Genomic DNA, 27,997 nt, shown 5'->3' on the forward strand with positions numbered 1-27,997 from the left:
AAGAGATCCATTTTTTAAAAATTATTTATATCTCTTTGACAATATTTATGTACAGGAAAATACATTACGGCTTGACCCAGAGCTCCACTGTTGTATTTCACACATCAATTAGGCTTCTACCACATTCCCTACTGCCCCTCTCTCCCCACTGCTTCTGAAGCTTGGAGGACCCAAAACATCCCATAATATGGTGAGAAGGCATGCAGACAAAAGTGAGGGGCGGGAAAACAACAAACCAACGCACTTCGCCTCGTGCAAGCTTTAAAGTATGTCTTGAATCCCAGCTTTTTCAAGGAATTTGCACCATAATCACATTCAGGTGGTTATCATTAAGGAGGGGACGATTAATGTATTAAAATAGATCCAGTGTTATATATTTCCTTTTCCAAGTATTTGACGGCCCTCAGTGTTTGGATGTCAGAGTGAGCGTAGATGAGACACGGAAAATCTGTGGCAACATATTACTCAGCTGATAAAACATTTCTTCAGAAATACTCTGTAATAAAAAGGAAGAGAGCCAAAGAATAAATATGTTTCTTGTTCTCTCTAGCTCAAACACAATTTAAGCCTCTGAGCTTTCCTTGCAACTTTTACATTTTTATTTATTTAATTTATATCCAGCTCTTCCTCCCGAAAGAGCTTCATAAGGGCACCCTACACATCAGGTGGGAGACGGAATTTCCAACTATTCAGATTCATCCCAGCAATCAATAAAACACGCCTCTCATTTCACAAAATAAACTCTGTTTATTTTATACAAACAGCTATTTTACAAAATGTGTGAATCTACGCCACATATTTGCAAAGTTCTGCTTATCAGCTACAAATAGCCACTTAATTATATTTTTATCCCACCCTCCCTCCAAGCAGCTCAGGGCAACATATATGATGACCGTCCCCATTTTATCTGTACAATGAACCTGTAAGCTGGGATATAAACTAGGGAGTTCCAAAGCTGAACTGAGATTCGAATCCAGGGCAGGCATTCCATCTGATAAACCACACTATTTATTTTTTTAAAATACTAACAAAACCATGGGATTGGGAGGTGCCTTTTGGCATAAAGTTGATAGATTTTAATTTTAATTTTTTAAAAATAACAACACCACTCAGGGCAATCTATGAACCATTTCTGTTCTAGAACCTATCAAAATTTCTGTTCTAGAACATAACAAAATTTAAAGTGTGTGTGTGTGTGTGTGTGTCTTCATTAACTTACCTGCGGTACCAGGAATTGAACCGTCCGAGAAATCCCTCCATCCCATGAAGCCATTTCCATCATGAATCCTGGAAGGAATTCAAAAACACAGTGACCCTGTAAGTCATGGCTCCAACCAGGACTGTATATAATAGGACCTGGCTTCTGTGATTAAGCCACCTGACTGATCAAAGCCAGTTAGGCGCTCCCGGTTTTCTACAACAGCTTCACATCACAACATGAAAGGAACTGGCTTGAGTCAAGCGTACAAGCTTTTGCCCAAGTTCCACCTAAAGGAGTGCAGACTTTCAGTGGTTCTGCTAGTACAATTCAATGTGGAATAGAACTGGAAAGGAACATCCTTGGAAGAGGAATTCCTATTTCCCCACCTACATTGTCCACAACCCCAAAAGCAAGGACAGCTTCCTGCAACATGTTGCTTTTCATACAAGGCTTGGCTGGGACTGGAAGCAGGCTGCATCTCTTAGTGCAGAGAAACAAGTCAACATGGTCTTACCTAATGTATTATTATTACCGTATTTTTCGCCCTATAGGACGCACTTTTCCCCCTCCAAAAATGAAGGGGAAATGTGTGTGCGTCCTATGGGGCGAATGCAGACTTTCGCTGAAGCCTGGAGAGCGAGAGGGGTCGGTGCACTGACCCCTCTCGCTCTCCAGGCTTCAGGAAGCTCTGCGCAACCCTCGGGAGACCGGCTCCCGATGGCTGCGCAGAGGTGCCTGCAGTCCCGGGCTCAGCGCTCTTCTCCCCATCGCCAGCCCCACAAGCTCGGGGGACAGTGGGGAGGCGGAGCGCGCCTTCCCGCTGTTCCCCGACCTGGTTCTTCCAGCCCCGCACCTGGGGGGGAAATAAATTTTTTTTCTTTATTTCCCCCCCCAAAAAACTAGGTGCATCCTATGGGCCGGTGCGTCCTATGGGGCGCAAAATACGGTACCGTATTTTTCGCTCTATAGGACGCACCGGACCATAGGATGCACCAGACCATAGGAGGAGGAGAACAGGGGAAAAAAATTCTCCCCCTCTCTGCTCAGTGCCCTTTCAGCAAAGCGGCAGGAGAAACGGAGCCCCTTCCATTTCTCCTCCCACTTTGCTGAAGGGGTGCTGCGCAGAGAGGGAAAACTGTGCAGCACCTCTCCATCGAAGCGAAGCCTGGAGAGCAAGAGGGATCGGTGTGCACCGACCCCTCTCGCTCTCCAGGCTTCAGACGGCCATCCGCAAGCCTTTGGAGGCAGCGGGACCTCCTGCCGTGCTCCAAAGGCTTGCGGATAGCTGCCTGAAGCCCCCGGAGCACAGCCTTTGAAGCCTCCGCAGAGCAGCGGGGTGCCTTCACCCCACTGCCCTGTGGAGGCTTTGCGCAGTGCTCCGTCTCCCTGTTCTGGCTTTGGGCTTAGCCGCGCAGCCTGCATTCGCTCTATAGGACGCACACACATTTCCCCTTAATTTTTGGAGGGGAAAAAGTGCGTCCTATAGAGCGAAAAATACGGTAGATCATACAGAGCAGTTTCTTCTATGTTTATGGTGTCTATCTGGTATTCTCAATGGGAAGGCCCAAAGAGTTTATTCTGGTCTTGAAAAGCTCAATAAGACAAAGAGCTCTTGGCATAGTGGATTTTATGATGGATACTCCGTTCAGAAGAAAATAATAATATTGATATGCAGTGTGGTTCAGGCTGCAATTCCACACACATCTGCATAGTAGTTAAGTCTAGTTTTCAAACAGTTCAGAAACCACTACTTTAGTTGAACATACGAAGTTGTCTCATGCTGATTTAGTCTAGTCTAGTGCTATCAAAGGTCTCAGGTCTTTCCGCACTGTACTATTTGAGCTTTGTAACCAGAGATACCAGGGATTGAACCTGGAACTTTTTGCTTGCAATGCATGTGCTTACTGAGTTAAGGATGTTCCCATTACTCTTGAAATTGGCATTTCCAAAAAATGTAGACTATGACTGTGCACTACTAACCTTTAACGCACTTAAATACAAGCTCTGCCCTTTTCAGACACCAGGATATAGTCATTTCCTTAAAATAAAAAACAAAAATTAAAATTGATTAATTATCAATTAAATAGCAGGGGGTTTATATACAGATCAAGACACTCAGCAAATGACTCAAATTAATAAGCCATTGCAACAAGTTAACTGTCACCATTTCTTCATTCATCCAACTTTAACATCTCAAATTCATGGAATATACGGTTGCTATGCTCACTCAATCCCCGCCCCAAACCACTGCCTGTTGCTTGCCCTCCCCCAATATCTTTATTAATACAAGTCTCATTTCATTTAACAGTGAGACAATGGGCAATGGGACCAAGTCTCTAGAAGGTCTGTGGGTTCTCACTTTCTAGAGCTCTTCAAGAAGAGGCTGGACATTGGGGATGATGTAGTTCTATCAAGTGGGAGTTGCACTACATGGCCTAAAAGATCCTCTCCGGCTCTGATTCTATCATGCCACAGTCAAACTATACTGTGATTAAATCTGCTCCCCTGACATGCACTATGTCATCATACTGCGAAAGCACATTAAGGGTCCCAATCATTTCATAAGTCTGCTAATAAATAAGCTCTGTAAATTCATTCTTGGGTTCTCAAAATACACCAATTTATATCAGCTAATGACTGCGTTTATCTTGCTGCTTTATCAGTTACCATCTGTGCTTTTTACTGGTTTTTGTTTTACGTTGCATTTTCGACATTATTCACTTATCCACCTTGAGGACCTAGTATAGAAAGTCAAAGCTTACATTTGATAAAATAAATAACTGTTAAACTCAGGTTAAATTTCAGACTCATTGTTTGGAAGCAGCCAAATCTGTCCCACCATGTCCTACAAGGATAGCAAGACTAAAATACCTAGATTCAGTGAACATGTATAAAATACAGACTGAAGGTAAAACCACAAAACATCTTGTAAACTGGAAACATTTAGAATCAATTTTCTCATGATGCAAATCCTTAACGTCTGTTTACTTAGCCCTCGGGGTTATGTAATATATGAATCAGAAAGAGTAGCAAGGGATAACGGAATACAGATATAGGGATTTTTCAGGCTTAGCGGAAGAAATACTAGATCTCCATTGTAATTTCATCTGCCCACATGCTCTCTTGCTCACATGCAACGTGGGTGTTTGCCGGTGGTTTTGATCTGCGTCTTGGCGAAGATAAAAACCAGACTCTAAAAAGGAAGGTCCTGTTATTCTGAAGGGAAATTAGCAGCACATTTGGCAGTCAGTGAGGTTACGAGATGATGCCATAAAAGGCTTTCTGGAAGAAACAGGATGTGACACTTGGATGATGACTGCTTTGGATGACAACGTGTGTACTTGTCATTTTGGGTATGCACAGAATAAAAATAAGCCGGGGCACAGAGAACAGCACAGAATTTAAATCTATAAAATTAATCTTCTCAGAACAGCACTGTTTGTTTATCTTATTTAACAAAATTTATACACCGCTGGATTGCAAGAAAAGCTCTAAGTAGTTTACAAGAAATCTGAGCATTGTAAATAAAAATCAGGCAAAAACAAGTCTAAACATTCAAAAAAACAATTAAAATTAACAATAGACTAAAGAGAGATTAAAACAAGGTAACGTCAATGGACAGGCTGTTAATGGACAGGCTTGTCTAAACAATAATGTTTTAACAACTGGCAAAAAGTACAACAAAGGCACCTGCCTGAAGTCAAGGGGGAAGGAGATCCAAAGTACAGGTGCTGCCACAATGAAAGAATGATTTGTGAGTTGAGGACCCTAACCCGCGTAGTGGAGAAGTAATGGACATGGACACAAGTATTTTAGGTTAACGGGCTGAAAAAGGCCACAACTTTCATTGGTTACAGCATGTGAGCGTTATTGGCTTAGGCACTGGATCAAACTACCTATATTCGACCCCACCTGCGCAGTGGGGGGGTCATTTGAAGGTTAACAACCAGTGGGAGGAGCTTGTCGATGCAAATACAACTGGATGTTACCGGGGGTCATGCCGTGGCTCTAGCCACCAGCAAGGGAATCGGACATGATCCACGACCGCCGGATTCCTTTAACGGAATACCCAAAATGGGGCGGGGTAGGTGATGGCCACCCCCCACCCCCCAACACATATTCCAGTGCATAACCACCAAAATCGGAAAAGTTGTGACGAATTGCTATGAGGTAGGCAATTCAGTAGTGATGTATGGAAGTGAGAGCTGGACCATAAAGAAGGCTGATCGCCGAAGAATGGATGCTTTTGAATTATGCTGCTGGAGGAGACTCTTGAGAGTCCCATGAACTGCAAGAAGATCAAACCTATCCATTCTTAAGAAAATCAGCCCTGAGTGCTCACTAGAAGGACAGATCGTGAAGCTGAGGCTCCAATACTTTGGCCACCTCATGAGAAGAGAAGACTCCCTGGAAAAGACCCTGATGTTGGGAAAGATGGAGGGCACAAGGAGAAGGGGACGACAGAGGACAAGATGGTTGGATAGTGTTCTCGAAGCTACCATCATGAGTTTGACCAAACTGTGGGAGGCAGTAGAAGACAGGAGTGCCTGGCGTGCTCTGGTCCATGGGGTCACAAAGAGTCGAACACGACTAAACGACTAAACAACAACAGGCGAAAAAGCAAGAGGCTGGTGCCAATTTAGCCAAATGGACAAAAACTCCTACCAGGCCCCCTGGGCAACCAACCAAGGTCCATAGCAAGGTCAAGAGCACAAACCTAGCCTAAAGGGTGGGCGGGCGGGTGATCCGACGTCTTCCAGGAAGCAGAATGAGGCGCGGAGGCCGCCGCGGCCGCTTGAATACGGCTAAACCCCGCCCCCAGGCCAACCCTATTGGCTGGCCCACTGCAGGGCGGGGCAGCAGCCGGGGAGATGATGCAGGGAGCCAAACTACAAGAAAGAAGATTCCACCTAAACATTAGGAAGAACTTCCTGACAGTAAGAGCTGTTTGACAGTGGAATTTGCTGCCAAGGAGTGTGGTGGAGTCTCCTTCTTTGGAGGTCTTTAAGCAGAGGCTTGACAACCATATGTCAGGAGTGCTCTGATGGTGTTTCCTGCTTGGCAGGGGGTTGGACTCGATGGCCCTTGTGGTCTCTTCCAACTCTATGATTCTATGATTCTATGAAACACGCCCCCCTGCTGACGCAGGAACGGTTCCCCCTCACAACACCTCCCCTCTGGGAAGAGGAGAGCTTTCTTACAAGTGAGGAATGAGCATTATGTGGCACTTGCAGCCACTGCACAGAGGGAGTTACAAGCTCCATCGGCCATGGGGCCAGGGCCAATGGAACTCATTCCTCTGCGCCTCGTTTCCCCCTCAGTTGAAGGGCCAGTGTGTGATGGTGGCTACACCTGACAGCAGTGGTTTCACCCACGATATACCGCCAGGTGAAAGCGCCACCATGTTCTGGCCCTCAAACCACTCCTGGGTGATGTATCAATACCTAGTCAAGGTACCTTATCTTGCTTGTGGCCTACTGGGGGGTCCTGAGTTGCTGAAAAGTGCTGGAGGCTGCTGCCCTGTGCAGGCAAGGGGAGTTACAGACATGCTCACCCAAGAAAGACATGGGCCTGATCAGGTGCACTGAACCATGTGGAACGGCTCTATGGGTCATGGGCAGGCTGTGATCCAAGTCCACTTCCCTGAATACAGTCCGTTGAGCAGGGAAAGGAAGAGGAAGGAGAAAGAGGGGAAGCCCTTTCTTCTTCATTTTTTAGCTAAACAAGCTGAAAAAAATATTTAGGAAAGGAAAGGTTGAAAAGGGTGGGAGGAAGCTGCCGCTCCAAATGGAGGGAGGTTGGAAGATCTGGAGGGCAGTTGGGTGGAGAGGGGCTTCAGAGGAGTGGAAAAAAATGTAGAAGAAGCGAGAACTAAGAGCAGGGGTTGGCAACCTAAGGCCCATGGGCCACAAACAGCCCATGGGGGTCATTTAACCAGCCCATGGACCCCCGCCTCCCACTCAGGCACTCGGGGACCCCCGCTACTGGCTTGGTCGCCTCCCGTGTTCCACGCTAAACCGGTGCAGAGCACAGCAGGAACCGCCTTCCGTGATGCTGACCGGCTTCCCATTGGCTGCAGGAAGCTCCTGCAGCCAATGGGAAACTGTGCACGTCTCCTCCGCACTGGAAGGAGTTCCGGAAATAGCATTTGCGCATGTGCGCACACCCACACTCCGGCCTACCGCGGCTTCTGTGGGACCGTGAACTGGCCCAAGCCACAAAAACTTTGTTGACCCCTGACCAAGAGCGATGAGAATGCCTCAGGTGGGAGCAAAAGCTGATTAGGAGACACTCACTTCCCGCCTGTCCACTAGGTGGAGCTGGAGCCCAACCCAGTGACCCTATCATGCAGGAGGAATGATAGGGTCCTCTCTAGCAATGCAATTATAACCTCCTCCTTAATGGCACCCATTCTATGGACTCCCATTGATTCCCAGGCCTGGAACTGCTGATATTATCCAAGAGTCTAAAAGCAGGGTGATCCAATATCAGGGTGACTGGAGACATCTCTGGGTGAAAACCATATTCCCCTCCTTCCACACCAAAAGAGTTGTTCTTAAGGAGGGGTCACAAATTTTCCCCGTTTCTCTGGAGGGCCCCCATCATTCTGATATGCATTTTCACATATCACACACATGGGCATATGTCAGTAGGCTAAGAGAGAAATCCCATTTTCGAGTACAGTATTACTTCTTGTTACGTCAGTCTCCGGTTGTGTTTTTTTCAGGATACAAACGCGGCAAACCTGGAAGTGGGGCAAGCCCCACGTGCGCATGCGCAGAAGCGCTTTATTGCGCCGTGCACGTAAGCGGCGCTCTAGTTGCACATTTTTTGGGGTGCGAACGGCACCCCAGAACGGATTGAGTCCGTAACTAGAGGTACCACTGTATTCTTGTGAATACTGGTGACATTTTTTCTTAGGATCATGATGCAACATACTGCCAGATAAAAGCCAATGAACACTTGGGAATTGTGTGTTTGTTGAATAGCAGAAGTTGCCATCTATTAATAATCACGCCAATCACAATACTGGAATGAGCACACAGCACAAAATCCTATTAATAAACCGGAGAGGGCAGGTATTACCAAGCCCTAATAAGTCAATCAGAATCGATTCTAGATTCTGACTGTGCCCAGAGCTATTTCCTCGCAGGATGTGCCTACCGAGCGACAGAACACACCACATTTTGCAGAGCCCCATGAATGTGTGTACTACCTTTCCCGCCTCGACCTGGCCACAGTGATCCATGCGAGGGTCACCTCCAGGCTTGACTACTGTAATTCGCTCTACGCGGGGCTGCCCTTGAAGCTGTCCCAGAAACTCCAGCGGGTGCAGAATGCTGCAGCGAGGCTCCTCACGGGGTCTCTGCCATGGGAGCATATTCACCCAGTGCTTTTCCAGCTGCACTGGCTCCCGGTGGAGTACAGGGTCAGATTTAAGGTGCTGCTTTTGACCTTTAAAGCCCTAAACGGCCTAGGACCCTCGTACCTACGGGACTGCCTCTCCCGGTATGCCCCACGGAGGACCTTAAGGTCCATAAATGGCAACACCCTAAAGGTCCCGGGCCCTAAGGAAGTTAGATTGGCTTCAACCAGAGCCAGGGCCTTTTCAACACTGGCTCCGGCCTGGTGGAACGCTCTGTCTCATGAGACCAGGGCCCTGCAGGATCTGATTTCTTTCCGCAAGGCCTGTAAGACAGAGTTGTTCCGCCTGGCCTTTGGCTTGGAGCCAATTTGATTCCCTCCCCCTCTTTCTTTTTTCCTTTCTCCTCCTGTGATGAGGCTGCATTTTAATATTTTAATGTTTCAATATTTTAATTGTTGTACTTTCATCTCGTTTTTAAGTTGTATTCATTCAACTTGTTTTTATTATTGCTTGTTAGCCGCCCTGAGCCCGGCCTTGGCTGGGGAGGGCGGGGTATAAATAAATATTATTATTATTATTATTATTTCTAGCTAGGCTAGCTACCCTAAGCAAGCAGGGAGAGGGAGGCAGAATACCAGTGAACAAAATGTGACTATTTTACTTATGTTCCTACCCCATTTGGGATGGGAGAAAAAATAATTGTGGGAGAGAGTGCTTGCTCCTCCTCCCATTTTTAACATAGGTTTTCAAACGGTGTCGAGAACTTCTTAAAATGATGGTGTTAAGCAGCAACAAGGAGACCTGAATTATGTGTTTGTGGTGATGGGGTGGGGTGGAATGTAGCTTTGAAGCTGAGCTCCAAAGCCTTTTTAAAAGCTCCTTGAAGTTTTCCAGAAGCCAGCTTGCTTTTATAGCTGTATCTTTGGAGGAAATAATTTTTTTTTCTTTGGATACTGCAAAAAAACCCACACACCTCACAATGGTTTTAAAACTGAAACTCTTCTCCTGTATACTTTTTTTAAAAGCAATATAGTATGGTCTGAGAATACTGCTGTACTGTGGAATCTTGTTAAATATAGAGGCTTTTCAGTAGAAAGGGAGATGCACTCCGTATATGCCCATGACCTTTATTTCTGAAGATCACAGTTCCCAATTAGGTTTTTCACATTATATCTTATAAACTGCTTTTCTACTCCAGGAACCTTCAGACTCCTAGGTCTTTATTCACTGTGGGTCGATGCCCACCACTTTAGGAAACTAGCAGGTCTAGACTAGCAGGGTCAGCCACAATACAGTCATACCTTGGGTTAAATTTGCTTCAAGTTGAGCGCGTTTGAGTTGCGCTCCGCAGCAACCCGGAAGTAACGGAGTGCGTAACTTCTGGGTTTCGCCCCTTGCGCATGCGCAGACGCTCAAAATTACATCACGCGCATGCACAGAAGCAGCGAAAAGCGATGCGCGTGCGCGCAGACATGCCATCGCTAGATACGTTTACCTCTAGATGCGAATGGGGCTCCGGAATGAATCCCATTCGTATCTAGAGGTACCACTGTATCGTTAAACAGGAAAAAGCAGTTACTAGTGATAAGTTGCTTACCTCAGACATATCGTGTACCAGCAGAAGAGGAATACTAACTGTGGTGATGTCATGTGTGCAACACACTTTGAGGATATTTCGTAGGCCCATTATTGCAGGATCCCGGGCAGTAATATTACCTGACCTCACATTATCATCCACACAGAGGTGAAAAGTAACATGAATCTCAGAGAGATTTGAATGACGGGTGATGTAAAATTCTCCTAAGGGAAAAATGTTATAATAGGTTTAGTGATAAATTTAAAACCAAACCTATGAAAGGAGTAAAATGTCGGAAAGTATTTTAGCATCAGATCCCAATTCTGGATATCAGATGTGTTCTATTAGGTAAGAATTAAATATAGGTAATGTTGTTTTTTGGCAAGCTTACATGGCAAAGTGTAAAAACGTACCCCATGCTATTTAACATTTACATGTGTGGACAAATAGAACATAGTCAAAACAAGGTAGTGCAACAGGTAGTGCAAATAGTCAAAACAAGGTAGTGCAACAGTGGACTTACAAATTCATTTGAGATTGTAACTTCTTGACTGTGAAACACAATTTTACTCCTTTGGCAGTTTCTATTGAGAAAGGTATTATAAGTTGGACCACTCTCAATTTATATTGGCTTGGGCATATAGCAGCCTTGAAAACAATGATTCTGCCAAAGTTTATGTTCTTATTCTAAATTCTTCCCAGGTATATATCTGATTCTGCTTTTAAAAAGTGGCAGAATATTTTTGAATCCTTTAGTGAACAGCGTAAGAGATTTGGAATGTCATTAGTCTTTATTCTGACTCCTGTCAATTAGGTCAACTATTACAAGTACTGACATGTAATGCTAAAAATTCCTGTGTGTTTCAATGGAAACAACACGCTTCATCCCTGCCTCTTTGCCTTGCCATCTCTGCTTCACTTTAAAAACTCTTTCCTGAGTCTGACACGACACAGATGAGATGGGTCAAAAGCTCAGTCCTTTTACATCTACTTTTTAAAAAACCACCTAAATTTTAAAACCCCAGAGAACTACTCTCAGTTCTCTGGTTTGGAAGGAAAAGGGCACCACACAGTAGAAAGATTTATTTGACGAATCAAACAAATTTTAGCTAAAATGCTGGATTCCTTACTATAAGGTATAAAAGTTTCCTGGTTTCAGAAAGCCCAAGTCTTCTCTGTCAGTTATGGTCCTCCTCAATCTCTGACAATGTTTGAAAGTCTATGAGAGACACTACCTTAGAGAAATAAGGGGGCGATTGTGCAAATTTATAAAATGTTGTTGTATTTCCAATACCCAGACTGCTCTGAATCTTGTCAGCTACGGGAGGACGTGAATATTAAAATTACTGAAGCTGAATGGAAAGCGACTTGATCTCGACCTCATTTACACTCTATCTCTGCTAAAGTACAGGAGACTAGCCTGATGGCACAGGACTCCAATTCACCTGAATTATATCCATTGGAGTTGCTCTGCATATTGTTGGTGGGTTTGTCAGGTTAAGGAAGTGCTTTTTCACCTGTGGAGGACTATGCCAAAGTGGCAGATTTTTGGAAGATAGTATTTACCCAAATCATACAGCAACCTATTAAACCAGATCCTTTGTTAGCTTTTCTTCCCTTTGTGCTTCAAGATGACACAAATCATTCTTTAATTCACAGAGACCTGAATTAGGTTACTGGTTGCAGCCCATCTCAAAATTGCCTAGCACTGGGAAACTCTGGGGTGCCTTTCAGTTAAAGCATATTTGGCAACTAGCTTTGAACGATAAATTGACACAGGAATTTAAAAAAGACTGCAATATGAATTCTAGCAAGGAACGCATCTTTCTGAACAAACTACATAACTAAACGTACCAGGCAAAATATTTGATAGGTTTTGTTCTATGTTCTTAGATTTATCTTCATTGCCATTGTTTCTGTTTCCTGAATCTGTAGATTATAAAAAAAAAAAAATAGTACATCACATGTAACTGAATGTGTCTTGGTTATATATTATGTCACACAAGGAAAGATCAAATTATTTTCTACACAAACAAGGAAGAAGCGACTGGAACATTTATAACTCAAGCAGCAGTGACCAATTGAAACTTGAGAATTAAAACAAAAATTCTGTGTGCAGAAATGTATTCTTAAATAACACTTTTGAAACGTTTATATAATGGTATGGGGTTACTCGTGCGTAAGTTGCCGCCTCTCCTGGCTATGTTGCCTTGTTAAAGCTTTCTGTCTGGACAGCCCTTCAATTCGTGGCTGCCTCAGTCGCTAGCAGAATCCGTCAGTGGGCGTTTCTTAAACCTTTTCCAACATAAAAGTTGTTTGACACCCAGTCTCCTTCTACTTTCTCTGCGCGGAAGTCTTCTGCGCAGGGAGGGCGTGGGTAGCGGAGGACCAGTGCTCTCCCCGCTGGTGTCCGGTGAAGAGTCTGGGAGCCCTCTCGCCGATTCCCCCATCTGCCCCTCCTTATTCCTGGTGTTGCACTGAATTGCTTCCCCATCTGCTGAGCTGCCTCTCTCCCTGCTGGGCCCTTCTCCAGCATCATTGGAGAGCCTTCCCTCCACCTCTAGCTCCGATGTCAGTTCCCTGACAGTTTATTTTCCTCATTTTTACTGGAAAGGACACTAGAAATCGCTTTCAGTTTATATTTGAAGGAAAGCAACTACAAGTAGTACTGACCATGCAGTCTCTTGGATTTACTGCTGCGTTGTGCCCTGGCATAAAGTACAACTTGCTGAACAACTTCAAGTTGCTCCTGAATCCCAGGGAAGTGGAAGTCTGTGCACTCCTGGCAAACCGTTGCAAAATCTGGAGTAAAGGAAAGAAAGATCGCAGATCTCAGTGGTGAAGAACTGGTTTATGAGCCAGAAGTTCACATGATTGAATACTTTTCTGTGTAAAAACGTTCCCTTCACACAGAAGACTAGGTGTTGGGGAAAGGTTCTAGTATGCAGGAGGGCTTCGATTTAAATTAAAAACCAACGATTTAAAACCAGCAAGGAAAAAAGGGTGCAAACCTGACTACTGAATAGTGTTAATTTACAGCTAAACAGAATGTTCTTTATCCCATTTTTCATTCTTACAAGTGGGCCTTACAACTATTTGTCTGTGTGATGCACTTCATTATATCAAATGAGAGGTGGCTGTCAAATGATCAATTATATGTTAGTTCGGGCAAAAAAAGGAAGTAGTTATGTAACTCTTGACCTGAACTCAACAGGAAGAAATCCAATTCAATGAGGATGACTTACCTCTTTTGATCCCACTGTATGAACTGATGCGATTATCCACTAACAAGACCAGGCCACAAAGAGAAGTTGAATAAAGTGACAGTGCCGTTTGAAGCCTGTGGAGTTTGACTCCACTGCGGTGATGGCGCTTGTGCTTGCAGAAGTCCAGCATATCTGCCCTCAGCAGTCTCAAGTTATGCATCGTTTTCAATTGGGCTCCTAGGCAGGAGGAAAAAATAAGATGTGCGTGCGAGAGACAGGGAGTGGGAGAAGGACCAAAAGGAGCTCGAATCACCTCAGGAAAAGTGAATTATATAAGCATGTCCAGCTAATCTGACTTTACTGCTAAAGCTAATCTAAAACACACTGTAAAACCAGTTATCTGATCCCACATATAGAGGGAGCAATAGCAAAGATCAGAGCTATACTGTATGTCTCAGTTTAAAGATGTTTAACTACTGTTAGCTTTTAATATCTAACCACACACATTTTCTCCCCAAAAGTGAACATATATGTCAGATGCTGGTGTGGTTGCTCAAGAGCAAACAGGCAAGACTCCAACCTGTCTTTTCCAGGCTTTATTATTAATACAAACTATTTACAGTGCAGAGCATCGCAAGTCCATGTCCGCTTAGTCGCTAGCAGAATCTGGGCGTGGCCGGTCCTTGTACCTCCCCCAGTATAACAGTCATGTGACCCCCATCCTTCTCCTCCCCTCTCTGCACCCAAACCTCCTGCGCAGAGAGGGCGCTAGCAAAGGGGGACTTCCCTCCTCTCCGGTTTGCTCAGGCTCGGTGTTGGGGCTCCCCCTAGCATCTTCTGGTCCCTGCACCCCCTCCCCACTGGAGGCAGGGCTTTCCTCCTCGCCAGAGGAGGAACTGCTTCGCAAAAACTAAGAATTTGTCAAGAATGTATAACTTGCTGCTGAAATGGAACACTCAGGATGAAACGGTAAAATCGGCTATGATTAAATGGGCACAAGACGTTGGACACAACATTATGTTCGCTGACTGGGAACAGTTATGGACCACAGGTATGAAATTTACGGCATGTAATGCCCTAAGAGAGAATATTATGAAAATTATATACAGGTGGTACATAACTCCAGTCAAGCTTGCAAAAATCTATCATTTGCCCGATAATAAATGTTGGAAATGTAAAGAAACTGAAGGTACATTTTTTCACCTTTGGTGGACATGCCCAAAGATTAAGGCTTTCTGGGAAATGATATATAATGAATTAAAAAAGGTATTCAAATATACCTTCCCCAAGAAACCAGAGGCCTTTCTCCTGGGCATAGTCGGCCAAATGGTGATAAAAAAGGATAGAACTTTCTTTATGTATGCAACAACAGCAGCAAGAATACTCATTGCAAAGTATTGGAAGACACAAGAGCTTCCCACACTGGAGGAATGGCAGATGAAACTGATGGAACTGCTTCGCAAGATCTTCGGAGGCTCCCTGTAACACAACTGCCCTTCCACTTCTCGCCTCTGAGCTGATGGCAATTCCCTGACAATATATATTCTCTTAGTAGCTTGTGAAAGAACAGACATGTGTAGTGAAATAAGCCCAGTGGACTCACCCCAGTTCAGAATAGAAATTTACTTAACCATAGTGCAGCAATGTCCTTGTGAAGGCCAAGTACACCAGTTCAGAGAGAGATCAGCAGCAAGTCTGCTAATATTGAAGCAATATCAAGCAACTCAATAAATAGCCGAGGTGGGTGGAATACAAACATATCTAGAAAACAATAATCTGACTTCAGGGGAAATCAAACAGTTTTACTATCTGTCTATTTGAAATAAACCCATTTTGGGTCCATTTGCATTTAGAAAATCATTTGGGCTATCAGAGAAGACACATTAGTCATCACTGATGCGATTTCCAAAATGAATTACTTTTGCTGGTGCACAAAACTTGCTTTACACTAAGTAAACTTAGTGATGGAATATCTGCACTTGGCACAACCTTTTTCATAAGTTGTAATCAATACCAGCCAAGCTTTCCAATGAATTTTTACTCACTGATGTGGTTACCAAGATAGGTTTAGATCACAACTTAAGACATGTTTCAAATTTTGGTAATTTGTGGCCTGTATGTGTGTTAAGCCATTGAATATGGATATGTGGACAAACATGTTCAATCTGGAAATGAATGAAAACGTGGCTGTGAGAAAAAGCTCTGGACGTTCAATCCTTCACTTACCCAGATGAATAGTGAAACTTTCTTCCAGCTGTCTCTGGTCTTCAAAAAGCCTCCCATTGCCTTCTGCAGATTCTCTCCACTGATTGGGTTGGACATTTATTTCATCACTGAAATAAAAAAGAAAATAAAAGAAAATGAAGCCAGACAAAGCTTTCTGTCCCCCACTGCCGCCATATTTATTAATTTGACAGGAATAGGCATTTTACCCTAACCGTGTGAACTGCAACAGCTTCAAGGGCAGAGCTACAGAGAGCCCATGTGGTGTAGTAGTTAGAGTATTGGACTAGGATCTGGGAGTAAAGGTAAAGGGACCCCTGACCATTAGGTCCACTCGTGGCCGACTCTGGGGTTGCGGCGCTCATCTTGCTTTATTGGCTGAGGGAGCCGGCGTACAGCTTCCGGGTCATGTGGCCAGCATGACTAAGCCGCTTCTGGCGAACCAGAGGAGCGCACGGAAACACCGTTTACCTTCCCGCCGGAGCGGTACCTATTTATCTACTTGCACTTTGGCGTGCTTTCGAACTGCTAGGTTGGCAGGAGCAGGGACCGAGCAACGGGAGCTCACCCCGTCGCGGGGATTCGAACCGCCGACCTTCTGATCGGCAAGTCCTAGGCTCTGTGGTTTAACCCACAGCGCCACCCGCATCCAGGATCTGGGAGACCAATGTTTAAATCCCCACAAAACTGTAATTGCTTGCTGGATGATCCTGAACCAAACGCTGCTCTTCAGCCTAAACTACCTCACAGGGTTGTTGCAATGACAAAATGGGTAGGGGAAGAGCTGTGCTCACCCCTTTGAGCACTTTGTTAAAACAAACAGGCAACCAGCTGCCACCTTCATATTTAGGTCCCAGGTGCTGATCTTGCAACACAAGCAGACCCCTTTGTTGTGACAGAGTAACATCCTATCGGAGGCTCTCCCACCTCCTGTGTGCTTTTAGTTCACATTAGGTTGTAGATTTTCTACACTAAAATAAAATAACAGTTCCATAAATTAATCCAGGACTAGATTCAACATTTGCCAGAAGAAGCGACGGACCCCAACATCCCTAATCTGCTCCTTCTAATTAGTAACTAACAGATATAATCCCTAATCAGCAAGTTAAGAAGAAAACTAAGAAAGAAGGGTACCCGAGAGTGGTGCCGGGGTTTTTCAGATCCTCATGAAGCTTTACCACCCATTCCTGATACTCCTGTTTCTGGATAGCTGTAGTTTGCTTCAGTTCATTGTTCCACTTGTTCTCCAAAGCCTAAAAGGAGACGTTGAGTCAGCCAATTGATTAACAACAAATGAGCTGCCCAATTTATTTAAATCAGGTACTTCATTTACCTGCTGGGATTCAAAGTGTTGTGCTGCCAGCATGTTTACGTCTTGATCCGATAGTGACTTCCCTAGTTCTTGCATCACCTTATCCATTTCAGCACCTTGCCTACAATAAAAATCTAGTCAGGAATATTTTGTTCGTTTGTAAAAAATAGATATGCATCACAATTTGGCCCTGACAAGAGACGCCCCCCCCCCCGGCACCATAAACATATGTCAATAGAAGAAAAGCTGAGAATAAATATCTTAAAAACAGCATCTTGAAGAAGAGCATAAAAGACAACAGCACTAAAAACCATTAAAGGCTTGGTGGAATGAAAACCACCAAAGAGGGGGGAAGTCAAATTTCCCTGGGGGGAGAGTTCGCGACAGGGTTTCTGCCACCAAAAAATGGTTTGTCTCCTCTCACTGCCATTATGTAAGCTGCCCTCCAGATGTTTGGAACTGCAACAGCCAGGTGGAGGATGAAACTAATGGACTATGCAGAATTGGATAAACTAACAGGAAGGATTCGAAATCGGCGGGACCAGAAATTCACAGAAGACTGGAGTAAATTTACAGATTATTTGAAAAGTATTTGTGATGATCAGACTATGTTTGTAGGTTTGCAAGAAGTTTTGTGAGGAGTATTATTGGAATTATTGCAAAAATGGATAAGGGGGAGGATGGTTAGTTAAAACAATTAAAGGCAATATGAAATTAAGAAATGCGTAAGAAGTGGTCAAAACGGTGGATCATCAGAGGTAATGATGGAAGTCCAAAAAAGATTATATAAGTGAGGAAGTTCTGTGGTGTGTATTATAATTTATATGTTAAAATTAATAAAAACTATTATAAAAAAGGAACTGCAGCAGCCAGCATGGCCAGATGATGGGGCAGGGCAGTTTACATGCTGCAATATCCATTTAGCATAGGCTTTCTTCCTTTCTTTGAAAAGGTAGGGAGGTTTACAGAGCCCAGGAAGCAAATCTGACAAGTTTAAAAGCTCTCTCTTCCCAGCAGGGAAAACCGGGCACAGAAAGAGCTTTTAAGCTGTCTACCTTGCGTGAATTTTATTTGCCCAGCCACCAAGTGTGTGAAGCTGATATCGCACAAGTTAAATGTGTGAAATGTCCCCATGAAGTGTTTCCAGAAAATTCCATACTACACAGCTAGTGGCCAGGATCCAAAGAACTATGACCCTAAAACTAGTTCTATCAACTTCATAAGGAGGCTTATTAAGACCCTTCCATGACCATTACTTTTAAGTTTGTAAAGGACTGCAGATTTGTTTTTAATCAACAGTGTCACACACACTCAACTCTGGCAAAGGGAAACTTCAAAAACTGTCTTCAGCGGGAACAATACATTAAAAAATGAGGTGCATTAAAAAAAGAAAATCAACTGTCTGTGCTTCGGTTCCTGACAGTACCTAAATCTCTGGTAGTTCTTTAGAAAAACAACACACACCAGATTAATTTCTTCTCTCTTTATAATAATTTTAGGTCTAACAGAAAATGCCAAGTTTAAAGAATTACCTTTCTCGTAATTTTTTCAGTTCCACATCTCTTTCACTTATCAGTTCAGAGATGCTAACAAAATAATTGTGTTCCAGATTTAACAGCGTTTCAGAAGCAGGAGAATGGATAAGATCATGATAGACATCTGCAAAATCTTCATCCCAGCTTGGGTCTTCAGGTCTTGCATATTCCAATGTTGCCTGGAAAATTATAAAATGATGATAATGTGCCCTGCACATGAAAACTCAAAATAAAAAATAAAAAAAAAAATGTTATACTGATTGGTTGCCCGTGGGACATTTTTGTTTTGATAAAATTTGTGGGTTTTCCCTTGAAGATTTTGCCTCCATGGTTCAGAATCCACGTGCTGACAACTGCAGCCATATCTAGCAAACTGGTGATCTCTCCCACATTCATTCTTGTATAGCAACTGTCAATAACTCAAATAAAGTGTTTTTTTTTTATGCTCCAAAAAGATGCTAAGCACAAAAAAGGCACTTCAGTAATTTTGCCAACTGGCCCAAAAAGGTTGGTGATCCCTGATTTGGGCCATAGTTTCCCAAGAGGTGTCACATAGTTTTAAGATGCTGATTTCAGGTAATCCGTCAAAAAGGGGCTTTGATTCAGATTCTTTGATTTATGATTTATGATTCTTAATTTGGAAGTTGATGCCAATAGTCCCTGGAGAAACAAGATTTATGAAAGGAAATCTGTGAGAACTTGCATTTGATCAGGGGACACCGTGGCAGAATCAACTCTATGTAAACTTTTCATAAATTCCTATTAGCTGATATTTGACTCCACTGATTGAACCAGATTGATCCAGGGGCTAACGACAGCTGCTGGGTATGTGCCTCAACAACAGCGGATGTGTATCACATTTATTGGGAATGCCCTAAGATACAGGATTTCTGAAAATTAATGTGAGATACAAGACAGCTTGAAATATACTCAGAGTCGCAAAGTGATTTCATGCTCTTTATTCAACTCATAGTGGTGAGGAGGAATGAATGGAAGTCCCCTCACAGTATCTGCTTTATATACATTATTTACACAATGGGCTGCACATGATTGGCTAATTCCGGAATTCTACTGTAAGCCAATCAGGTTGTGGATTCACTTCTATCTGGAGCAGGATTGGGTGGTTCCTGCCAACCAATCATACTGCTGCATTGTTCTAGGACCAATCAGACTGCTGCATTTTGGATCCTATTGTTCTAGGACCAGTCAGACTGCTGCAGTTTGGATCCTATTCAACTCAGTACATAACACAGCTACAATTCACTATTTGATTCAGTATCCTACTATTTGGCTATGTAAGATTTATATAAGGTTATGAAGATATGAAAATGATTGATGAGCATATGCCAGTTAGAAGCACTGCCAACCAGAATCTGAGAACACACACCAATCACAACAGGGAGGTTTTCATTCCATTGTTCTGCATTGTTTCAACTTTTCAACTCCTCTTGAAAAAGTTTCTATTCCATCAGGCTTATTTAGGCAATTAAGAATACATCTTTCTAGAACAGGTAGCTGATTTCTCATTTTAACTATTTTATATGTTACTTTTATTGCATGGGTTTTATGAACAATTGTTGTAAACCACTCTTGATTTTTTTTAGGAATAACAGTATATCAATATTTTTACAAATGAATATAAATAATAACACAGAGGTACAAAAAATTATTCGGTATCATTCTTCCTTTTAAACCCCATTTGTTTTGAATAATTATTGCTGTTCTGTGTTTATAAGAATCTTTAGAAAAGGCAGTAAGATAACTTTAAAATGTTCTTTATCTGCATTAAAGATTGTGAACAGTATGTTAAATAATATCAATGGCTCATACTGTCAGTGTTTAACAGTACTTTCCTAGTACAAGTGATTTTATTGATCAATGCAAACCTAAGGCAATACAGTAGATTACAGATGTACAGTATTTTTTGCTCTATGGGACGCACCGGACCATAGGAGGGGGAGAACAGGAAAAAAATTTTTTTTTTCTTGTTCTCCCCCTCTAAAACAACGCGTTCTGTGCGTTCAAGGTGCGTTCACCCGAAGCCTCCGGAGCCCAGCGGGTTCCTTTCGACCTGCTCTTTGGGGCTGGCGGGGGGGGGGAGCGCTGCTTTCCCCAATCACCAGCCTCCAAACCAGGTCGGGGAACAGCGGGAAGGTGGCACTCCGCCTCCCCGCTGTCCCTCGAGCTTGTGGGGCTGGTGGTGGGGAGAAGCGCTGCTTTCCCTCACCGCCAGCCTCCAAACCACGTTGGGTTTGGAGGCTGCTATCCGCAAGCCTTGGGAGCCCGGCGGGCACTCCCGCCACGGTCTGAAGGCTTGCGGATAGCTTCCTGAAGCCTGGAGAGCGAGAGGGGTCGGTGCGCACCGATCCCTCTCGCTCTCCAGGCTTCAGTGAAAGCCTGCATTCGCTCCATAGGATGCACACACATTTCCCCTTCATTTTTGGAGGGGAAAAAGTGCGTCCTATAGAGCGAAAAATATGGTAATCAAATTATATTTGTTAGTGCACCACATACCTTTAAACAGACAGGAGTAGGGCACTTCAGCTTCTGAACTATAACTCCCATCATTCCCAGAAAGAAAAACTCAGTACCACCTATCTTTTTTATCTGTTAATAACTTAAATCCATTCATGTGTTACCAACTACAGTAGAACCTCTACTTACGACTGCCTCTACTTGGGCCCGATCCAAGTCGCGACCGCGGCAAACCCGGAAGTAGATACTGGGTTCGCTGCGATTCGTGCACCCGCAGAAGTGGCTGCCGCCGTCTGCACATGCGCAGAAGTGCGTTGCCACCAAATGCGCCTGAACACAACGGCACTTCTACCAGTGACCTGGATCGACTTACGGACGGACCTCCGGAACTGATTATGTCCATAAGTAGAGGTTCCACTGTACTTAAAAGATTCTGTGCAAGCACACACAGTTCTTAAGTATCTAATATATAATACATTAATAACATTTTTGCCAGTGTTTGTTACAAAAGGAAAAAAGCAAACAAGCTAAAAAGCAATTCATGTACAGTGGTACCTCAGGTTAAGTACTTAATTCGTTCCGGAGGTCCGTACTTAACCTGAAACTGTTCTTAACCTGAAGCACCACTTTAGCTAATGGGGCCTCCCGCTGCTGCTGCACCGCCGGAGCCCGATTTCTGTTCTCATCCTGAAGCAAAGTTCTTAACCTGAAGCACTATTTCTGGGTTAGCAGAGTCTGTAACCTGAAGCATATGTAACCTGAGGTACCACTGTAATAGCAGAAAAAAGGAAGGCATAAGCCAAAGATGAAAACTCAATCAGCCTTCTAGCAATAATTAGTTGGTAATGCCTTGCGAAGTAGTTTATGTTCAAATTAACCATCATTTCTTAGAGCCAGAGAAGGGAGGAAGGCAAATAACTGAACAATGGAAAAGCAAACTCATTCTCTGAGCATGTATCCTGATGGAGCCAAATCAACAGTAGCTGGTTTATGTATTTCTAATCAGAGAGTGAAATATCCAGTAAAGAATGAGTATGCTACAAAAATAAGTTCCAGCATCATCTTCTGAAGCATATATAATGCTATGGAGACTTCTTACCTCAGTATAAGTTTTAGCCCAAGCATTTGCTAGTTGGTGTAAATCTACTTTGCCAGACTTTACAGCTTCCAGGGCTGCTTCTGCTTCTTCATCATGATCTTTTATGGATTCCTCCTCAATGAATCTATTCAGGGATTCTTTTAAATCTGAAATAATGGCAGGTTTTTTTGGGGTCATCCATCAACTGAAATGCTTATCTTATTAATTTACAGTCATTATGAAGGGTAAATTCACAATTTTTTAATGGTTACTAAGAGGACATTCATAGGAAAGGTTGTAAGTTCCACACATTTGGTGTTCAAATCCCTCATATACGATTTAATATTTTTATGCATTACAGTTTGGTGGTCTGCTTCACAGGTGGAGGGATCATTACCACAGCAGAAAGAAGGGAGGAGGAAGAGTTCAGAGAAGGGAGGGAAGGAAGGAAGCCCCCCCCCCCCGACTGTTTAAAGAGGAGGGGAGGAAAGCTGAGATCAAAATTAAAGCTAGTAAGGCAGAGTTAAAGAAAAACCCAAGCACAAGGGAGTAGAACTCCAACAAATGTCAGTCCCATGTCTCTGTCTTGGGCTAAACACAGTGCAATTCATCACATGAATGTATCCCATGCCATCCAGATACTATGTCTATACAGCACACAGTTTATTAGCCACTGTGGCAAACAATGCCCCCTTTAAAGCGATTATTCCATTATTTTAAGTGATCACAGTATCTTGTGGGTCATTTTATCCAAATGATGTGACTGAATACGCAACAGGAGTTTCGCCCCCACCCTTGGATCTGCAGGGCAAAATAAGCAGCTATGAGTTATAGCCTCAACTTCCCTACATCCAAAAACAGAGTTTTGCATGTGCAATGGGCCACCCATGTATGTCCCTCCGACGTCTGCAGATGGCATTATGTGAAATCCAAGTTCTTTAGAGGCCCTATGCAGCTGTGAGAAAGTCTATGTTTGATGGTATAGAAGAAATCCTTACCATTTTCTATGAAGCAAGGCAAGTTGTAAGGACGCATCAGATGCCTATGCAAATGGGTAGCACTTTCTTGCACTGGGAATTTCAGAGGAACTGTAAGCACAAAACGTTGGTTTCCAGCCCTGAATTCATACAGAAACCCTCTCTCCTTACTACAGATTGTTCCTTGGTCACCCTTCATTTCAAAGGCTTCCTGCATTGAAGCAAAAGGAGAATGCTATTACTGTTATATCTTTACACAAACACACAGGAAGGGCAGAGGAGCCAGTAAGTGAATTTTTAAAAAGTAAAACAAAAAAGGAGATTGAAGACATTCACATTTGTTAAAAAATAAGGTATTTTCTTATTTTATTCACCCTGCATAAATTAATATTGCAATAAATAAGATTTGCCAGATGTTCCCTGGACTAAAACAGGACACAGTCACAGAATAGCACACTGTTGTTTATTTTTAAAGTGGTGTGTTTTTTGTTTGTTTGTTTGTTTCTTTTAAAGATCTGATAAGGCAATTGCAACCTCCAGTTAAAAAATGAAGTTTACAAACAAAGTACAGACAGATACCATTTTAGGCACATCTAATATGTGTGTGACCGTGCACACGTGCATTGCACTGAACCCAGAAGTTACCCAAAAAGTCACAAAAAGGGATGGACTGAGGTCTTTGCAACTTCCTTCACACACTCCTTCAAAGAATCAAGGAAGGCAAACATCATAATAGAATTAAAACTTCTACAAAATAGTTTAAAACAACCTTCCGAAAAAGATTTTAGTATCTTAGAGGAGAGAACAACTAGCTACTATTTTGAATAGAAACATTTCTGTTAGGGGTGAGAAAACGTGACAACATTTTGTTGTAAGCCCCATTTCTGATACAGTGGTGCCTCGCAAGACGAAATTAATCCGTTCTGTGAGTCTCTTCGTCTTGCGGTTTTTTCGTCTTGCGAAGCACGGCTATTAGCGGCTTAGCGGCTATGCGGCTTTAAGAAAAAGGAAACAAACTCGCAAGAACTCGCAAGACGTTTCGTCTTGCGAAGCAAGCCCATAGGGAAATTCGTCTTGCGGAACGACTCAAAAAACCGAAAACTCTTTCGTCTTGCGCGTTTTTCGTCTTGCGAGGCATTCGTCTTGTGAGGTACCACTGTACATATAAAACCACTTCAACACACATAGTTTTATGTGTTTCTTTAAGCCTTTCAAATAGCTTCTGAAGTTAAATACATTTTAGGAAATATGTATAAGCTCAAGAGGTTGCTTGGGCAGGCCTGTTTGGACAGGGTGTTTTACAACAGGGCTGCTGCATCTTAAGACCCCAATTTTTGGTGACCTCATCTTTTAAACATATGGAACCTGAAGTACGGTTGATGGCTACAGCCTACTGGGGGGAGCAGGGTGCATGTAGAAGAAAGTGCATTGGCATCCACAGGCTACAGTGTTTAGAAGATGGGCTGGCTTCAGTTTTATGTAGCTTACAATATATATATTATTATTATTATTATTAATTGAATTTATATGCCGCCCTATACCTGGGGGTCTCAGGGCGGTTCACAGAATAAAATCAAGATATAAAATGACAAAATACATAAGAAAAACAAAAAAGCCACCCAACAGCCACTTCACAATTAAACACATTACTATTATTATTATTAATAATAATAATAATAATAATAATTTTTATTTATACCCCGCCCTCCCCAGCCAAGGCCGGGCTCAGGGCGGCTAACAAGCAATAATAAAAACAAGTTAAAAACAACTTAAAAACAAGATTAAAATACAACATTAAAATATTGAAACATTAAAATATTAAAATGCAGCCTCATCACAGGAGGAGAAAGGAAAAAGAAAAAAGAAAGAGGGGGAGGGAATCAAATTGGCTCCAAGCCAAAGGCCAGGCGGAACAACTCTGTCTTACAGGCCTTGCGGAAAGAAATCAGATCCTGCAGGACCCTGGTCTCATGAGACAGAGCGTTCCACCAGGCCGGAGCCAGTGTTGAAAAGGCCCTGGCTCTGGTTGAAGCCAATCTAACTTCCTTAGGGCCCGGGACCACTAGGGTGTTGCTATTTATGTAACTTGAGGCTCTCCATGGGGCATACCGGGAGAGGCGGTCCCGTAGGTACGAGGGTCCTAGGCCGTGAAGGGTTGTAACTCTCCCCCCCATACACAATATTTTACATTTCAGAAACCAACTGACAATTGAATTAAGTTTGCTTATGGTCTATCCTGGCCAGAATCATTCACAAGAAAAGTAGCAGCTGCTTAGTGGGCCACTAGGAACCTGCCAGCAAGAGATCCACCAGCAGGAACCCCCCACTCTCCCAATTCCACACAGGACATTGTGTATCTTGGTCTCTCTCCCAAGAGAATCAATTCTTCTGAATGATCATTTGCTGGAGACCCCTGGTGGGGGAGAGAGAGAAGGCTCTTCCCAAGGGTCCCCCATCTGGTTGGCGCTTGTGAGAAGAGGGTGGTGGGCTAGAGGGGCCTCCCTTTGGCCTGATCCTGCAGGGGTACTTCTCATGGGTTTATGGTGGGGAAAACAGGAGGGCATCCCCAATAAAATATCTGAGGGCGTTGCCATTCAAGTAGGGTCGGATTTAGGTTTGATGAGCCCCTAAGCTACTGGAGGTAATGGGGCCCTTTATATGTCCAGCTGTGTCATCAACAAATTGTGGCTCTTTTTTGTGTTGAATATATACAGTATATGGTAATTTATGGACCTAATAGGTATTTAAAGCCATTTGCACAAAAACAAAATATGTATTTTATCAAAGTAATTGTTGAACTGAAATATATTTAAGAAGTATATTCATAGTGTAGTGTGGTTTAGTGCAGTCTAAACCACAGAGCCTAGGGCTTGCCGATCAGAAGGTTGGCGGTTCGAATCCCTGCGACGGGGTGAGCTCCCGCTGTTCGGTCCCAGCTTCTGCCCACCTAGCAGTTCGAAAACACATCAGTGCAAGTAGATAAATAGGTACCACTCCGGCGGGAAGGTAAACGGCATTTCCGTGCACTGCTCTGGTTTGCCATGCTGGCCACATGATTTGGAAACTGTCTGAAGACAAATGCCGGCTCACTCACTATAGAGCAAGATGAGCGCCGCAACCCCAGAGTAATCCACAACTGGACCTAACAGTCAGGGGTCCCTTTGCCTTTTATAGTAATAGTGAAACAATTATTAAGCTCTAACTTAACATGATTTTTTTATTCATAACAAACTTAATAATGCAAACACATTGGCATTTGGCAATATCAAAAGTTCCTATAGAAATGAGCAAAGCAGTCATATTTTAGGGAGTAGGCTAGCAGGGGGGGCCCATTGCTTACATCATAGGAGCCTACACAACACAAAACACTGTTGCTGTGTTTTTTCTCCTTTATATTTTTTGGGGCCCCCCAAGAGAGTGGGGCCCTAAGCTATAGCTTGTTTAGCTTATATGTAAATTCGGCACTGGGGGTGCCCCATCTTGCGATCAATTGTGCAGGGCGGGGCCCCCAAATATTTTATTCAAGTCCGTCTCCCCCGCCCCCGCCCCGCCTGCAGGGGGAATCAGAAGTGGTTCTTGGTTTCCTCCTTCACGACACGCGTTTAAAACACCCGTTAAGGGTAAAGGTAAAGGGACCCCTGACCATTAGGTCCAGTCGTGACCGACTCTGGGGTTGTGGCGCTCATATCACTTTATTGGCCGAGAGAGCTGGCGTACAGCTTCCGGGTCATGTGGCCAGCATGACTAAGCCACTTCTGGCGAACCAGAGCAGTGAACGGAAACGCCCCGTACCTTCCCGCCAGAACGGTACCTATTTATCTACTTGCACTTTGATGTGCTTTCGAACTGCTAGATTGGCAGGAGCAGGGACCGAGCAACGGGAGCTCACCCCGTCGCGGGGATTCGAACAGCCAACCTTCTGATCGGCAAGTCCTAGGCTCTGTGGTTTAACCCACAGCGCCACCTGCGTCCCTATAAGACCTGTTACATTACAGCAAACAAAAACTGCAGGCATTCCTCGGGTTCTTTTTTCTTTCGGAAAAGCGAAGTTTCGTCTAAGCAAAGCGTCTCCCTCCCTCCCACAACTGCTGCTAGAATTTTAATAGCCAAGAAATGGAAAACACAAGAACTACCAACTGTGGAAGAACGGCAGATGAAGATGATGGACTTTATGGAGCTTGGCTGACCTCACTGGAAGAATCTGCGACCAGAAAGAAGAGGAATATCAAGAAGACTGGAAGAAATTTAAAGACTATTTGAATCAATATTGTAATATTAAAAATTACGTGAAAGTACCAATTAGGCCTAGGATTAAATTAAGATTTAATTAAATAAATGAGACCTAAAATGTTAAGAAAAGTTAGTAAGTTTGATTATAAATAGATTATTGTTTTTGAATAATGATGTTGGAAAACTGCTACCTCCAGTTACAAGGAAATTTTATTGTATTTTATTGTTCTTTTTTTTCCTTTTTATTCTATGCTTTGTTATGGTTATGGTCAAATTTTTCTTTGTATCTTGTACTGTTTTGTTTTTCGGGTTTTTTTTTGTAATTTTAAATTTGGAATAAATATCATTAAAAAAAAAAGGAAATTCATATGGGAAGGACTAGAGGAAGTCAAGCAATATGTTTATGAGGTTGGAAGTTTAACTGATTAATCAATTTGTATTGTTCATATTTTTTTCTAGCTATTTGTTGTATTTGTTTTATATCTCCCTTGTTCTTTTTTTAATTTTTGCTTCATCTGTTTTACAGTATGTGTTATATGTGTAAGCAACTTAATAAACATTATTTGGGAGGGAAATGAGTCTCCCTCCCTCCCCCCTCCCTCCCCAACCCGGCCTTCGCCTGAGGCGACACGGAAGCAGCCCGGGAGTCCGCGTCTGCCTTGGAGAACACAAGGAAAAACCCCACAAACTCACCCGCTCCTCAACCCGCTCGCTGCCCTCCTTCGGCGGAATGCCCCTTTCCCACGAGACGCGAGTCCCCGCGTCGGCCAGGACACGCCCCGCCCACTTTCCCCTCCCCTCAACCTTCTCCTCACGGG

At 43.4% G+C, this 27,997-nt stretch overlaps 1 protein-coding gene across 4 annotated transcripts; it reads right to left on the reverse strand.

The window, feature by feature from the left end:
* Positions 1 to 6: 6 nt before the first annotated feature.
* FERRY3 (FERRY endosomal RAB5 effector complex subunit 3) lies at positions 7 to 27,997 on the reverse strand (the record flags this gene model as incomplete). 4 transcript variants are annotated; one of them, XM_081005556.1, is made up of 15 exons in its annotated part: positions 7 to 496; positions 1,220 to 1,287; positions 3,182 to 3,239; positions 10,165 to 10,367; positions 11,998 to 12,072; positions 12,817 to 12,945; positions 13,389 to 13,586; positions 15,576 to 15,682; positions 16,707 to 16,825; positions 16,906 to 17,005; positions 18,417 to 18,598; positions 21,994 to 22,139; positions 22,971 to 23,160; positions 27,087 to 27,126; positions 27,860 to 27,986. In XM_081005556.1, 13 exons carry the CDS (start codon positions 23,146 to 23,148, stop codon positions 404 to 406), a joined length of 1,656 nt encoding a protein of 551 aa, XP_080861682.1. In that variant the 3' UTR covers positions 7 to 403. The 4 variants fall into 4 exon arrangements, with proteins under 4 accessions (XP_080861682.1, XP_080861684.1, XP_080861681.1 ...); XM_081005558.1 differs by lacking the exon at positions 27,087 to 27,126 and having other exon boundaries at positions 27,873 to 27,997; XM_081005555.1 differs by lacking the exons at positions 27,087 to 27,126; positions 27,860 to 27,986 and having other exon boundaries at positions 22,971 to 23,166.

The sequence above is a fragment of the Podarcis pityusensis genome (genome assembly GCF_964106645.2).
Source record: "Podarcis pityusensis genome assembly, chromosome: 5".
Lineage (NCBI taxonomy): Eukaryota > Metazoa > Chordata > Lepidosauria > Squamata > Lacertidae > Podarcis > Podarcis pityusensis.